General features: G+C 37.6%; 1 protein-coding gene across 1 annotated transcript in view; it reads left to right on the forward strand.

The window, feature by feature from the left end:
• Nucleotides 1–6607: 6607 nt before the first annotated feature.
• Nucleotides 6608–16711, forward strand: part of Opa1 (OPA1 mitochondrial dynamin like GTPase) — an 82379-nt gene continuing 72275 nt past the window's right edge. The window contains exons 1-4 of the mRNA XM_015499894.2: nt 6608–6849; nt 14180–14498; nt 15144–15240; nt 16354–16461. Of these exons, the coding sequence (XP_015355380.1) occupies nt 6818–6849; nt 14180–14498; nt 15144–15240; nt 16354–16461 (556 nt within the window). The 5' untranslated portion in view covers nt 6608–6817. The remainder of the gene's footprint in view (nt 6850–14179; nt 14499–15143; nt 15241–16353; nt 16462–16711) is intronic.

The raw sequence follows: 16711 nt of genomic DNA on the forward strand, positions 1-16711 counted from the left end.
GGGTGGGAGAGTTGGTCTTGGGGGCGGTGCTCCTGGAGGTGGGGTAAAGCTCTTGCAGTTCCTCAATGGGAGACAGTATTTGCTTCCTATAAAGAGCTTATGTAGCTCTTTATCAAAATGATCTTTTGCTGCCTGATCCCCCCAAGGATCTCCTTTGGGGCCCCCTGGAGTGATGTGGGCACCTGGTCTTATTTCCTTATATCTCCTCACAATTCCTGGTCTCTAATTTAGTCTCTGAACTGTATCTCACTCACCTCCTCCCTTTCTTCTTCCCAATCAGGAACCTTTCTCCTCTGACGTCTTGTGGGCTGGGCTCTGGGGGCTGTGCACCTGTAGGGAGAGCTGTTTTATATTGCACAGTTCAAGACCAGGTTCTGCAAGCGATGGACTGGCCATGTAGCTGCAGGCACTCTGCCGGGTTAGTGGCTGCGGGGAAGAAGGGGAAGTTGGGGACTAAAAGTACCTTGATAGTGCTTCTAAGCCCTCGCCAGTGTCCCAAGCTGGGAGTTGTTCCAACTGAAGATGGCCATGAAGATGTCCCAAAATGGAAGCATCTGCTTTCAGGAAACTAGGGCTGGGCGATGGAGTTGGGCGGCTGTTCAAAGATGCAGCTCTGTGGCAGGTGGCTGTCTCCAGACCCTGTGCAGTGTCCTCAGGTACAGGCTAGTATGTGTAGGGGACTATGGCAGTGATTGCAGTGTCCCCAAATAGAGGCGAATGGGGGAGCCCCACGTTGGTAGATGATGGGGTTCCACACGGAAGTAGCAGCTGGAGTTCCTGAACGTGGGCAGCAGCTGGGTGTCCTGCGTGGGTGGGCAACCAGGAGTCCTGCACAGGTGCTCAAGCCAGTGGTCCTGCCTGGGCAACCAGAGGTCTTCCATGGGCAGCGGCCTGGTGTCCTGCACTGACAGTGAGGCCTGAAGACCTGGGCAGCATGGCGGCCATGATTCCTGTGCGTGAGCAGCTGTGGGGCGGGGCGAGGCAGGGGGCTCTAATTGCTCACAGAGAAACAGCATTCCCACTACTTGAATCCAAGGTCCCAGAGTGACACAGAATGCAGCCTCCCTCTAGCCTGCCATCTTGGATTGAAATGAATATAGTTCTATGAACATTTTTATACAAGCTTTTTAATGAACTTGTTGTTGTTGTTGTTGTTGTTGTTGTTGGGGTACTAGGGATTTAACCCAGGGGCACTTTACCATATGCCACATCCCCAGCCCTTTGTTTTTTTTATTTTTTTATTTTGAAACACACGCCCAAAAGAAGTTGCTGAGGGTCTTGCTAAGTAGCTGAGGCTGGCCTCAAACATGCAAACCTCCTACCTTAGCCTCCCAAGTTGCTGTGAACATGTTTTTGTTTCTCTTAGATAAGTCCTTAGGATTAGAATTGCCTGACCTAAGAGGGAGTGAATGTTTAACTTAATTTAAACAAATTGTCAAATATTTTTCCAAATTGGTTGTATCGTTTTACATTCCTACAAATAGTGCCTGATGGTGCTAGTTTTTCCCACATGCTGGGAAAAATTGATATAGTTAGTCTTTTTATTTTTAGAAAATTTAGTGAAGATGTGCTTTTAATGTTAATTTCCCTGATGACTAATAATATTGAATATTGAGTGTTTTATGTTCTTTGGCAGTGTGTGTGTGTGTGTGTTTTCTCATTGGTGCAATATCTGAACTTCTTGTCTATTTTTTAATTGAGTTGTTTATCATATTACTGATTTGTAAGAATGTACTAGCCCATTTTTCATTACTATAAGGAAATTCCTGAGGGAGGCTAATTTTATAAGGAAAAGAAGTTGTGTTGGTTCCTAGTTCTGATCCAAGGTTCAGGTGCTACATCCAGTGATCTTCTTCATGGAAGAGTCCTAAGGCAGTGCAGGCTATCACATGACATGAGATAGGGAGCAAGCATGTGCATCTCCAAAGATTTCTCTCTCTCTCTCTCTCTCTCTCTCTCTCTCTCTCTCTCTCCAACACCACCAGTATTCAATCATGAACTTGTCTAATCTTATCACTTCCCAAAGTCCCCACCTCCAAGCACTGTAATTACATTGAGTTTTCACCCTCTTAATATCTCAAGATGGGGATTAAATTTAAACATAAGGACATTTGGAGAACACACATGAGTCATAATCTAAATCATACCAAACAATTTCTTATATGTCCTTGGTATGAGTCCTTTTTCAGATATGTATTCTAAGAATATTTTCTCCAAATTTGAGCTTTGTCTATTTATTTTCTTAATGGTGTTATTTGGTGAGCAGGATTTTTAATTTGATTAAGAATTAATGAATTAATTCTAATTAATGAATTTTTAAATTTTATAATATTACTTTCAATGGCCTAAGAAATATTTGCCTTCTCCAAAGTTGCAAAGTTATTTTCTTCAGTAAGCTTTGTACTTTGTTTTACTGGCTATGTTCCAGTCTATAATTAATTTTTATGTATATATACTAATTTTTGTGTATGGTATATATATATACAAGATTTTGCAGGTACTATGTGTATGGTGTATTTTCCCATAAGAGTATTCAGTTATCCCTGCCCCCATTCATTAAAAATACTTCTTTCTCCATTGAATTACTTTGATGCTTTTGTCAAAAACCAATTAAGTACACAGGTTGAGGTCTATTTCTGAATCTTGTACTCTGGTCCATTTATCTATTTGTCCTTATGTCAATGTCACAGTGTCCCAATTACAATTGTTTTAATGGTAAATGTTGTAGGTATTTATAAATGCTATAGCTTTGCATTTTTATATTGTAGGCTTTTGTATTGCTATAAAAATTTTAGAATATTTTATGATTTCTACAATAAATGTCTGTCAGGAATGTGTTGAGAATGGGAAAAATTGGTTGGTTTTTTTTTTTTTTTTTTTGGTTCTGGAATTAAATCCAAGGGTACCTAACCACTAAGCAACATCCCCAGCCCCCCCCCCCTTTTTAAATTTTATTCAGAGATAGGGTCTCACTTAGTTGCTTAGGGCCTCTCTAAGTTGCTGACACTGGCTTTGAACACAATCCTCCTGCCTCAGCCTCCCGAGCTGCAGGGATTACAAGTGAGTGTCACTGTACCCAGCCTCAAAATTGGTATCTTAACAATACTGATTGAACACAGTATATCTCTCCATTTGTCTTCCTGGGTTTCTCTCATCTGTGTTTTCTAGTCTTCTGCGTAGACGTTTATGCACATTTTTTAATGCAATTTTTGGCTACTTATTTTTTTAATGCTACTCAGAATGGAATATTTTTCATTTAATTTTCAGTTTTTAGTCCTTTCCAGGGCCTGCTATAACAAAAGACTGCAAGCTGGGAATGATTAAAACAATAGAGATTTATTTTCTCATAGTTTGGGAGTTCAGAAGGCCACAATCGGTATCACTTGGCTGAAACTAAGGTATCAGTAGGGCTGTACTCCCTCTAGAAGCTCTAGGGAGAATTTGTCATTTGCCTTTTCCATCTTCTGGTGGCTGCTGGCATTCCTTGGCTTCTGCTTGCAACCAATTGCTCCCTGTGCTTTGTATGGCCTTCTTTGTGATTGCATTTGGGGCTACTGGATAACCTAGGAAAATCTCCCTGACTTAAGATCTTTAGTTTAATTACATTTGCAAAGATCCTTTTTCCAAATAATGTAACATTTACATATTTCAAGGATTAAGACCTGGTGTCTACACAGGTGATATGTAGAAAAAGCATTTTTTATTTTGGTTTTGTATTCCAAAAAAAAAAACCTCCCTCACTATTTCTTATTATTTTTTATTGATTTCTTATGCAAACTATCATTGAAAAATGTTAGGCTTATACTTTTTCTTGCCTTGCTTCACTGCATATAATACATTTAGTATTAAAAATAGAATCATCAAGCCAGGAACAGTGATACATGCCTGTGGTCCTAGTTACATGGGAGACTGAAATAGGAGGGCCACATGGGCCCAGGAGTTGGGAGAGCAGCCTGGGTGATGTAGTAAAACCCTATCTCCAAATAAAAACCCTTCCCACCTACACCTCTCTATATATACATATAACATGTTAGAGTCTGTAAACAAGTCAAAATAACACCTGGCATTTTGCCAGGGGAATGTTAGAGTTCGTAAACAAGTCTGGATGATGCCTGGCAAAATGCCAGAGGGAGTGGTTTGAGAAGTAACAAAAGAGAGCCATTAAGTGTAGGGATTCCTTATTGGTTGACTGATGTATCTAGTTTATGCTAATTAGATAAGCTGTGTGGAATGTATAAATACTGCTCCTGTCCTGCAATAAACGGCTTCCACTCCTGCTGTATCAATCTACACAAGTTCTTCATCACCCCCCTGGTTATTTTGCTGCAGCCGGACTGCGGCAATAACACACACACACACACACAGACAATATACACACACACACAAAAAAATCACTAAATAATATTGATTTAATTATCTGCATACAATTCCATATCCATGCACAATTTTGCAATGGTTAATCTGACCCACAGCTTTGACTTTATAAATGCAACTCAAATTTGTATTGCAAGCCTTGCCTTCTGGAATTCCAGGGCTTAATTTATAACTGCCTCGTAGGTTTTTCCACCTACAATAATGCATTAATAACTCAGTGTTAGTCATCAATCCAAAGCCAGCATTAACATTCCCTCCATACCTTCTTTGTATTCTGCTTGTCTATTTCTGTGACTGTCACTAGTACTGTCACTAGTATGATTCACTGATGTTTGAAACTTCAGTCATCCTTGATTCCTTCCCTTAATTCCTGCATTAAAGTTTCCATTGCTTTAAATACTCACAAATATCCTTCAAAATGATCTCTCCCCTCTCCCCACTGTCAGACTTTAGTTCAGACCTTTCACACTTGACTTTCTCAATAGTTCCCTATCTAGTCTTGGTGACTTTCAATCGCCTTCTTTACAAATTCATTGTTTTCTGTTTTTCCAGAATGATCTTTCTTAAGCCCACTTGATTACAATATGTTCCTATCTAACAGATCCTGCGTTTAATCTTTCTTGGTCTTCAGCATGTACTACTTGACATTGTTATTATATTTTTACATATGTATATCTCTCTAACCAGATCACGGTCAGTAGAGGACAGGAACTATATTCTACTCTTCTATATCCACAGACCAAGTTTATAGTAAGTGGTTAATAAATGTCGATGAACATTGTAATGTGCTTTTCTGAGCACTGGAGAGAGTTTGATAATGATGACGGTGCAAATATGTTATTTCAGCTGTTTATTTTTCCAGGAAATCACAGAGAAAGAGTGCAGTATCAGGGAACACAGATAAGTTTGATGGAGAACTTGGGGGAAAAAACTTGTAAAAATTTAAATACATATTTTATGGTAACAAATGAAAACACTTCAGTTTCCATTAACATCTCTTTAGCTTCCTTTCTGAAGATTTGTAATTTATTGGTTAACTCTAAAAACTTTTGTCTTGCATGTCAAGATAAATGCTTTGAGAATTTTAGCTGGTGGATTGCTTAATTCCAAGCTGAAATTGAGAATTCAGTGTAAAATAGTAAAACTATTTCATGACTCCTAGGTCTTAAGGGTTTATGCTTGATAAGATTATGAGTGGATGAATCTGGATTTATGACTCTGACAATCAAAGGGAAAGAAATTTTCTTTATATGTTTTGTGTACATGAACGGGTGAGGGGAATTTGCCCTTGAAATGAAGACAGGGCAGAAAACCCTTTAATTTGAAGCCTGGTTAATTTCACGAATTGGCTTCATAATCCTTCACAGGACACTTTCTCATAAAATATAAACTTTCAAAGAGCAACGGACTTAAATTACCTAGGAAGAGAAAGTAGATAAAGGAAGGGAATCAGAATGTCCAAGATCCTGGACTTTCCAACATTGAGAAATTTGTTAGAGAATTTAGACAGCAAAAGGAGACTAGTAATTAGTTGCTCTTGGAGGAAAAAGAGAATATGGTGTCCTGAAAGCCCAAACAGAAATGCAGGTTAACCATAGAGTGCCCAGCTGATGTTGCTCCAAGGTAACTAAGCACTAACAACATGGAACTGTTGGAAACCTTGACAAGGGCCATTTCAACAAATTAGTGGGATTAGAATTCAGGTGAAAGCCAGCTAGATAATAAATGAACAAAGTCATGACAAAAAAAACATGACACACTCTTATTTCAAACCTAGAGCTGGCCTAATGACCTGAGTCCCCTTCAAATCTCAGAGATTCTAATTCACTTAACTTATTCATGATTCCTCCTCATGCTTCCCAAGATTGTTTCAAGGATATGAAAGTGCTTTTAAACAAAGAAGGGCTACAAAAGTAGGGCGAAGGGGCAATTGCTAATTTTTATTATTCTATTCAATTACTCTATTGTATTCATTTTGTAGTCTCTGGGCTCCTTTATTTTTCCTTAATACCCAACACTTACTAATTGGTTGCCACAGTGAGCATTTACCAACACGGATTTCATGCCCTTTACTACGCCCCACTCTCGTTCCCTCTCCAAGCCTTTCAACCCAGAAAGTACGAGGGCAGGGCGGGGATGTGGGGAGAGGCCGAGTACACGGCTCCCGCCTACAGGCTGTGGGCGCATGCGTCACGCCCCGCGGACTGTTCGTGCTGCTTCCCTAGGATGGGCGGAGTGGTGGTTTCAGTGACGGACTGAATACGGGTGCCGGGCAGGCTCTTGCGGAAGTCCATGCGCCATTGGGAGGGCCTCAGCGGCTTCTCAGTGCCCTTGTTACAGAGGCCTCTTCCTGGGTCATTCTTAGATCAAGAGCCGCACTGGGGCTGACACGGGGGCTCCCGCGAGGCCGTCTGGGCGCTTGGGTGACCTCTACGCCGGAGAGATGTGGCGAATGCGTCGGGTCGCCGTGGCCTGGTAAGTGCGGGCTCCAACCTGGCCCCGGTATGTCAGGGCCAGGATTGTCCCATCACTACGTCCAGAATGTGCAGAGAACGCCTTGTTCAAGCCGAGGGCGGTTGGAGAATTCCCGGATATTTTTGAGGACCCGAGTTACAGGAGCTCTGACTAGGCTTATCTGCGGAGCTGGCTGGCTTTGGTTTCGACCGTCGTCCCTGACCAGCTTGAAGACTCAGGACGCCTGTCATGGCCCTTCTCTGTTGTCCTTTTGTCGCTGTCCTTTACACTTTTGTGACCTCGCTGTTATCTCTGCCTTCACTTGTTTCTTTTTCAAATTCTCTCCATGTCTGTTCTGGCTTTGTCCATGTATGGCCTTCTGTGCGCTTTCCCTAATTGCCTTTGCTTCCATCTCCATGCCATGTGTACATTTACACCTGTAGTTCTTAGGCTTTTCTGCAGGGCGAAAGGGCCTCTGCCTGTTTGCCTAACCCTCTGTTGGGAGTCAGATCTAGAACAGTGACGCACATGGTGTCAGAGATGGTATTTAGAGATGCCATCTTCGAAGAAGCATTTTCACAGTGTTTAAGGAAAAGACTTGAGACTTGCATTTTAAAGCAAAAGAAGCGAATGTTGCGCTACCTTTCAAATTATACAGTCATTGTTGTTCTGGCCTGTTTAACTCCTACATAGGAAATCATAGAAATCTTTTCATTTTTGTGGATTACTATATGCATACTAAGCATATTAATTGATTTTATCTTTTTTATATAATTTGTTCTAATAACCTTAGATAACTTTCATACTTATTGTTGAAGGCATTTAATAGGAAGGAATATGCATCAAGCAAGATTGAAAAAAAATATTAGTTTTCCATCTCTAAAAGTTTTCCTCTTAACTCCACCTCTAAACACCGGCCTTGAATTTTTCTCAGAACTTTTTTAATGGTGTAGATAATTTACAGTGTTTATAAGGAATACAATCCATTCGTTTTTTTGAAAGTTAACTGAAGTGCAAATGCAGAACTTACAGTGTTAGTCAATTAGAATAATTGCATAGTTATTTTTAATCCTATAGAATTTTAATTTTTGAGTAAGTTCAGTCCTTGGCACCAAAGTAAGTTATTTGCACACTTCGTATTTCTACTTCTCATTATTTAATGGGGAAACATCTATTTAAATAAAAAAGAAGAAACTGCAAAAAACAGCATACTCTGGAGCAATTAAGATGTGTAGGAAAAATTTTCAAAATTGAATTTAAAGGCAAACTAATTTATAACTGGTACTATTTGCTTTATTTAACTGGGTGTTGTTGGACTAAGTTGTTTCTAAAGTTATTATGGATGCCATAGAGTCTTGGCTTAAAAATGTCCTGTGATGACAGCACATTTTAGCTACCAGAAGAAATGGAGCTGTGGAAAGTCAGAAAACTTAAACTGTGGAATTTGTCTTTTGCTAATAGTTCCTTTGCATATTATGAAGGAGTACAGTTAAATTCCTACTTTTTAACAGGTGGGAACCTAAACATTTTTGACATACATATATAAACACATGCTCATGGACTTGTGAGAAGACCAATGACCAGCATTTATTTGGGTGCAATATTTATGAAAAATTAATGAAAACTATATATTTGCAATTGTTGTTTTAAAAGAGAAGATAGATAGGCAAGAAAGTAGATGACTTCTTGGAGTAGGGAGTCTATTTTGCATCACTTTTGATTTTTAGTTTTGTTTGCATATAGCAGTCTCTTTTTCCCTTCATGGAAGTTTTTAGGATCTCCACTTTATACTCTCAAATTTCTCAGGGCTTTTGTTCAGATATAGGTTTCCTTTTTCACCACCAACTGGCTTGGCACTCAATGGGCCTTTTTGTGAAATAGACCATTATCTTCCTTTGGTTTTGGGAAATTTTTTTCCTTATTTTCTTTCTTTTTATCCTGTTCTTTTCTTTCTAGGCACTTTTTAAATGACTATTAGTCCTCTTAAGTTGATCCTGTGTGTCCATGATTTCCAAATTATGGTCTGTATCCTTTATCTGTTAAAAAAAATGCATGTACTCTAATATGTGGATGTACACTACACATTCATCTTTATGTATGTGTGTGTCTCTACATTTTATATATATCTTTACATTATAAGTTGATCTTAACTTGAAGGATAGTATACAAAAAAAGACTGCAGCCAGAAGCTTTGATACTTTCTTCCAGAACCTAGTGGATGCTTTCACCCCATCCTCTCACCCTCTTTGCATATCTCTTCTTTATATCACTTAACTTTTCTCTAGTGTTTTCCTGATTTTTTTCTTTATTCAACATTCTAGGGGATTTCCTTAATTTATTTTCCATTATTGGTTTTGATTTTTTAAAATATATTGGCCATTGCAACTTTAATCTCCACGAACTACCTTTTTAGTATTTAAGCTCTTTTTGACTCTTAAAAGCATGTTTAATTCAGTAAGCTTTCTGATGTTCTTTGCTATTTTTAAAAAATAGTTTTTGAATAACAACATTCTCTTATTTATGTCTGTAATATTTTCACAGATCTTCCTGAAAATCCTAATAAGGATTTCATATCTGTTCTTTTTCCAGGACTAATAATGACATCTTAGTCCTCATCTTAAGAGTTGCTGGTTTTCTAGAGTCTGTTACCTAAATTATATTTAAACCTGATGGGCAATAGTTGGTATAGATGCCATTGCAGGATACCCCTGAATGAGAGAGCTTTGAACAAACTATGTTTTAGATATCTGATATATCAACTTGCAGGCTTCATTTTAGGGAGTAAAGGGGTGACCTGAACTTGTTACATATACTAATACTATTAGAGGCTCACTCTGGGAAGTTCCCACATACATGCATGCATGGACTTAACTCGTCCCTTCTTCTCTGACAGATTCTCAGCCTTGGGGCAACTAGTGTAGCTAACATTTGGCTGGATTGGAATGGACTAGAGGGTGACCCATACATCCTTCTCCACAGTTAGTGCTTCAGTAAATCTCAGTTGCTTCTCTTTTTTTCCCACTGTATCTCAAGAGAATCTTGTTGTAAAAAGCAATCCCCTCCTGTATGAACATTTATCTTTTGAATTGGAAGCTCTAGAAGTAATTCTTGAGGATGTCTTTTTAAGTATTAGGATTTGCATAAAGTCTGTTATCTCTTCCAGATAACTAATTGATGAACATTTCATTTGTAATTACTGAACTGAAATACTTGAATACTCTATCCCTGTCCCTATCTCTCACCCATAGTTATTATTGCCATCATTGTCGAAATAGAAATTTTAGAAATTTGTGAGAAAATAATGAAAAGCAAAAACATCCTAGGTATGAACTCAGTACTGGAGTTCATCTTGTTGGGTATATATTTGGATTAACTCCTTTATAAGAAATGCAAATGACTTTTCAAAGGTTAAGGAGTTATACAGTAGTGAAGTTTAGTGCAAATTATGTTGAAGTGATGTTATTGAGCGCTTACTCTGCTAGCATTTGCTAGGTTCTTTGGCCTGTTTTTTTGTAATTTAATTATTCCAATAACCTGTGTTCATGCAGCAGGTTATTGAGTGTCTATCTTTGTGAGGCAGTGAGGACCATAGAAATATAGTGGTAAACAGCCAAGAGGCTGTTTCTGGTAGATTTTAGTTTACTGGTAGAGACCAATATTAATCCAATAACTACATTATTATGTAGTTATTTATAAATGCTGTGAAGGAAAAGTACAGAAAGAGCTGTAGCAGGGGGACTCACATTATAATGAAGGCTCAGGGGAAGGGAGGGAATGCTGGAGGTGAAACTGTGATCAGTAAGTAGCAAGAGTCAAGTAGATAGCGGGTCTCATGGTCTTAAGATGGGAAGGAGAATGGCACATTGAAGAATTAGATGAAAATTAGTCTGGGTGGAGCTTTGAGGCAAGTGAATGAGACAGAGACCATACTATGGAGGGCATTATAGACCAGCAGTTTGGATTTTATTCTAAATGCAGGGGATCCATTTAAAAGATGGATGCAGGTGTATGATAATGACCAGATTTGAGTTCAGGAGAGTGCTTTAGTAATGGTAAGGATAAAAATATGTATCAAAAAGGGATCCTTAACTCTGACTAATTAAGTAGATGGCTGCTTATACCATTTTCAGAGATAGGAAATACTGTAGAAGTGTCAGGATTTAGGAGGATGGGAGAGATGTCAATGTCCAAGATTTTGGACATATTGAATTTAAGGTACCTTTTTGATCCCTAAGTGGTGACGTTGAGTAGGCAATTCGATACAAGCAACCGGAACTTACCTATTTGTATGAGAAACATGAGTATGTGATGGTAATTGAGGAAGTGGATGTAGATAGGATTGCCTAGGGAAAGTTAAAAGAGAAGTAGGTTGGATCTAAGACTTAAACAAACTCCTAGCATTTAAAAGGTAGTTGAGGAAGAGACTGAAAAGGAATGGCCAGTTAAATAGGGGTAAAATTAGAGACTGCCAAGTAACAGGAAGTTCCAACAATGAGGAAGTGTTAAGATTGTCTCACATTGCTGAAAAAACTAGGAGAAAATGCCCTTTGGAAGTCTTGGTGTCCTAAGTAAAAGTTGTTTCATTGAATGGTAGAAGTGAAAACCAGGTTGGTTTAGCTTTTAATAAAGTAGTTTGGTTTAGGAGGTTTTGATTTCCTCATTAAGATGAGAGAAACTGAAAGGATAGGGCAAGAATACCTTTTAGGGATTTACCTTCAATGGGAAGAGGAGCATTTGATGTAATCTAACATGGGAAGAAAGAAGAGGATGGTGTAGATGCAGTGGGTACAACTGAAATGAGGCCACCTCTTCACTTCCCTCCTGATACACTTTTAACTAACACTGTTATCATACTTTCTTTAATTACTGTCTAGACTAATTCTTCTCAGAAACTTAACTCTTGTACCACTTAACTATGCCTTTGATTTGAAGGATTTGTTTTGTCTTTAATTTTTATAGTTAATGATTGTTGGGGTAGAAGCAATATGAAGCTAAGATGAGGTTTTGCTTTATAGATATGCAGAGTCTAATGTCAGAAGAATTTAATCTCTTGATTGATAAAAGAAGACAGGGACTTATATTTACAAGACAGTGGAAATTATGGTTTATTTTGAGACAGAGCTTTTTTATTTTTTAAAATACAAAATGATTGCCAACTTTTATAAAGAAAGTTTTTGTGATCAGAAGTAACAATTACATGTATAATTACAAATAAGCAGTGTGCCTGATCTGGCAATATGTATTTTCTCCTACTATTAAACTCTATTTTTCCTCAGTTTTTCTGAGTTTGAGATTTCCTATAGAATCTCGAATCAGAGCAAGACTCTGTCATCCTGACAGTTTCAGAGGTGGCAGCAAATACTTCAAAATGTCACTGCCTTGGTTACACATGAGTGATTCTTAAAAGAGTGCTTTAGCATACACCATAGGCTATGAAAATTAGGCTCAACTTATTCCTGGTTGGTATGTTAGCATTACAGTAAAGTAGAGGTCATTTTCTGGTCACTGTTGCATTCTCTTAAAGTTATTTGTGATATAGGTTAGCCATGGCCTGTGAGTCACTAATAAACACATCTCAATTTCCCAGATTATATATTTTTTAAATTTGAATTTTTTATTATTTATTCTAATTTGTTACACATGATGGCAGAATGCAATTCATTTCATATTACACATATAGAGAACAATTTTTCAAGTCACTGATTGTACACAAAGTATTTTCACACCATTCGTGTCTTTATACATGTACTTAGGGTAATGATATCTAACTCATTCCACCATCATTCCTACCCCCTTGCCCCCTCCCTTCCCCTTCCACCCCTTTGCCCTATCTAAAGTTCCTCCATTCCTCCTATGCTTCCCCTCTATCGCCATTATGCATTCAGGTAGATGCCTGACTTGCAAGGCTGAACCTGATTCATTTGACAGCACAAGGTAACTCCCCCAAACCACCCTGATCTGAAGGACTAGGTCTCAGTCCCTGGGTACAAAGAGGAACCAGTGGAGGCACTCATTCTCTCTCACAAGGACAATACTATATATAATCTTCACCCATACAGGAAAATAAGACTGATTTCCATATTATATAATGGTGAAACACATATTTTTAATGATTCTGAGCTAAAGTGTACCAATACCTAAATGTAATAACATTTTCTTCCTGAAAATTCATACCACACCCTAAAAAATTTACATGTTCTCCCCCCCAAAAAAAATGTTATCGCAGCCTCCTATCTGGGGCATCTATGCATCTACTGCTTTTCACATTCTTGCTTACCAGTGTCTGTTGTGGAAAGAATTTGGGCTTTATTGTCGGGCTGAACCTACTTTCAATCCTTTTCCACCATTTACTACTCATTCTACCTTAAGCAAGACATAGTTTTAAAAAGCAAATTTGTGAAAGAAGGTACTTGGCTTACTGGGTTTTTCTAAGAGTTACCCAGCACTAAGTATTATTTGTAAAAATGACTGGCATGGTGGCGCAGGCCTGTAATCCCAGTGGCTGGGGAAGCTGAGACAGGAGGATGGTGAGTTCAAAACCAGATTCAGCAACGTAGCAAGGCACTATTCAACTCAGTGAGACCCTGTCTCTAAGTAAAATACTAAAAAGGGCTGGAGATGTGGCTCAGTGGTCAAGGGCCCTTGAGTTCAATCCCTGATATCCAAAACGGGGGGCGGGGGGAATGACTGGCATCTGGCATGATGTCTGGCTAAGATTCTACTTTCCTTCTATTATCCTTTACAACATTGTTTTTATGTTCCATAATTTCTTTTTCTTGAGAAGTTTCACGTTCCATGTAGTTAAATGAATTAATATTTTAAAGCTACTTAAAATTGGGCTCGGATCATTTGTAAGCAACTATGAATGTGTGTTAAGCTCAGGCATGTGGTTCTTGTTGGTAGCCTTTCATTCTCTTCTGGATGGAGAGTAGGGTAGAGCTCATATAGTTAACATGTACATGTAGGTTCTGTTCTCTTTTGGAGATTGGGGTGGCTTTTTTGCTACTTTCGTTTTTCTGGGGGCCAGGTTCCTAGGTGGGACTGAATAATTTTTTAAAATACCCTTCCCTGGGCTATTTTAGAATTGGGAAACATAGATAAAAGAATAACTTTTTTAAACTGCCACAGTTTTTGTGCTTAAAAGCAAAACTTTGCATGCATTTTTGTCTTCAACAAAATAAATATCAACATAAATAACATAAATAAATAAATATCAACATAAATAAATAAATATCAACAGTTGTATGACTCGTTGTGGTTGGTCACATGTGCATGTGTCTCTTCTTTATAATATTGCTTTGTTATATTATTTCCTTTGTGCCATTACCACCCCTGTACTTTTTTGTTTCAGTGAAGTCTGCCAATCCTTGGTGAAACATAACTCTGGAATAAAAGGAAGCTTACCACTCCAAAAACTGCATCTTGTTTCACGAAGTATTTATTGTTCACATTATCCTATCTTAAAGTTTCAAAGACCCCAATTAAGGACATCATTTCAACAGTTCTCTTCTCTAACAAACCTTCCTTTACGTAAATTGAAACTTTCTCCAATTAAATATGGCTACCAGCCCTGCAGGAATTTTTGGCCAGCACGGTTAGCTGCAAGGCTCTTAAAACTTCGATATCTTATACTGGGATCTGCTGTTGGAGGTGGCTATACAGCTAAAAAGGTAAGTTTAACTTTCCTACTGGTTTTCCAATTATTCCAGTATGATTAGTTTGAGTTTTTGTAGTTTTAAGTCATTTTTTTTAGTGTGGTTAAGTGTAATTGATGTAAACATTTATTGTGTGTCTTTACCATGTAACAGGTTGTTTTAATGATGCTAAAAGGAATGTACCTTCTGAATCTTAGTTATAATTATAGGAGATAAAAAAGCCTAGAGGAAAGTCCCTGAGCTGAGAGTGAGAAATATAGGTTTGATATTGAGCCTAGATGGGAAAGTTAGGTAGCTTGCTCACAGGGCCATTTCTTGGCAGCTCTGGGTTCAGAGAGAAGGTGTCCAGTCTCCTGATATATCTTCCTGCTGCTCTCCATGGTGTTGTTTAATGCCAATATGAAGTCAGCTTAAAATAGTTACATATTTTGAATTTTTTATTTTCTATATTTGGTAGAGGAGTATTTACATGTTTTGTATGCTTGCCTACTGATTTGTTTTTAGAAGAGCTAAAGCCATGTAAATTTGTTTCTCAAAGCTTAGTACATTATACAATACATTGGTCTTTATAGATTTATGTGTTTTAATTGAAATAACTGTTCTTTACATTTTTTATATGGTATTTAGAAAATCTGATTAACATGCTTTCTTATCTTTTAGACTTTTGATCAGTGGAAAGATATGATACCAGACCTTAGTGATTATAAATGGATTGTGCCTGACATTGTATGGGAAATTGATGAGTATATTGATATTGGTTCGTATCATTAACATTAAAATATTTTTTATGGTTATTTCTTTAGGAAAGAGAAATAGTTTATTGAGGTAGTTTCTTAAGTTTTGAGTCTTAATATGTAGTAGTTTTCTTTTAACAATAAAAACAATAGAATATCAAAGAAAAAAGTTGTATGAAAAAGTATTTAGGGCTGGGGATGTGGCTCAAGTGGTAGCGCGCTCGCCTAGCATGCGTGCGGCCCGGGTTCGATCCTCAGCACCACATACAAACAAAGATGTTGTGTCCGCCGAAAACTAAAAATAAATATTCTCTTTAAAAAAAAAAAAGTATTTAGTAGTCCATCACTTTAACACAGCTGCCACCATCCTTATAGAAAACATTTTCTTTTAACTGTACTTATTTGTATGTGGTTAGAATTTTAGTTTCTTTTTAAAAATTATACAGTCATAAGGACATGTACTTTTTGTTTTTTCTACTTAACACATTTTGTCAGCATTTCCATTCTGCCACACAACTTTTCTGCTTTTAGCCATGTTCCTTAAAAGTCTGTCAGTATTCAGAATGATTTCTCCTCCTAATCAGATACTGCCTCTCCCCTTTTTAATAAGTAGATGAGAAAAAAATATATTTATCAGCTATTATCAGTAACTCATGGTGATTTAAAAAATATTTTTATTGAATTCTTTTCCTCAGTTCCTTTTTAAGACATTGTCTTAATTTCTTGTCTTAGTTGTAAATGGAGTTGGAATTTTAATCTCTGTAAGCACTCGTTCACAGCACTTCTTAAAAATAAAACTGTTATATGTTGACTAGGCATTTTTGGAAAAGCACACTTTCAAATTGTTTTTCTAATATTCATGGGGGGTACTTTTCAACATAATACATTTGCTACTCCCACTACATTGGCCAGAGAACCTATATTCCAAAGCAAACCTGCCTGGGCTTGAACCCAGGCTCCCCTACTTCCTTGTTGTATGCCCCATTATCTCATCTGTAAATGGAGTTGACAATAGTAGCAATTTTGTAGAGTTCCTTTGAGAATTAAGAAAATTAATACTTTTATAGCCCTTAGATTAATAGCTGTCATATTCTTGAGACAGTTGATGACTATTTATGTGTTTTGGTTTTCTTCAGAGAAAATTAGAAAAGCCCTTCCTAATTCAGAAGACCTTGCAAAGTTAGCACCAGACATTGACAAGATTGTTGAAAGCCTCAGCTTATTGAAGGACTTTTTCACCACAGGTAACAAAGGACCCGTTTGATCTAATTTAGAGATTTAAGGACTACAGAGAAAAATGTATACATGTATTTGCTTATTTCCATCTTTTAAATTAAAATATTTAGTAAGTTTTCTGAAAATGGTAAACTTCTAAATTTTGTTATACAGTGGTTTGAATATTTTTCTAGCTCAATAAACTGAAAATTTATGCTTGACTTTTAGTAAGTGAGGGAAAAACATAGCACCACTTCTTGACAAGTAGATGAGACTTCC

Source organism: Marmota marmota, unplaced genomic scaffold (assembly GCF_001458135.2).
Source record: "Marmota marmota marmota unplaced genomic scaffold, marMar, whole genome shotgun sequence".
In the NCBI taxonomy this organism is placed as follows: Eukaryota; Metazoa; Chordata; class Mammalia; order Rodentia; family Sciuridae; genus Marmota; species Marmota marmota.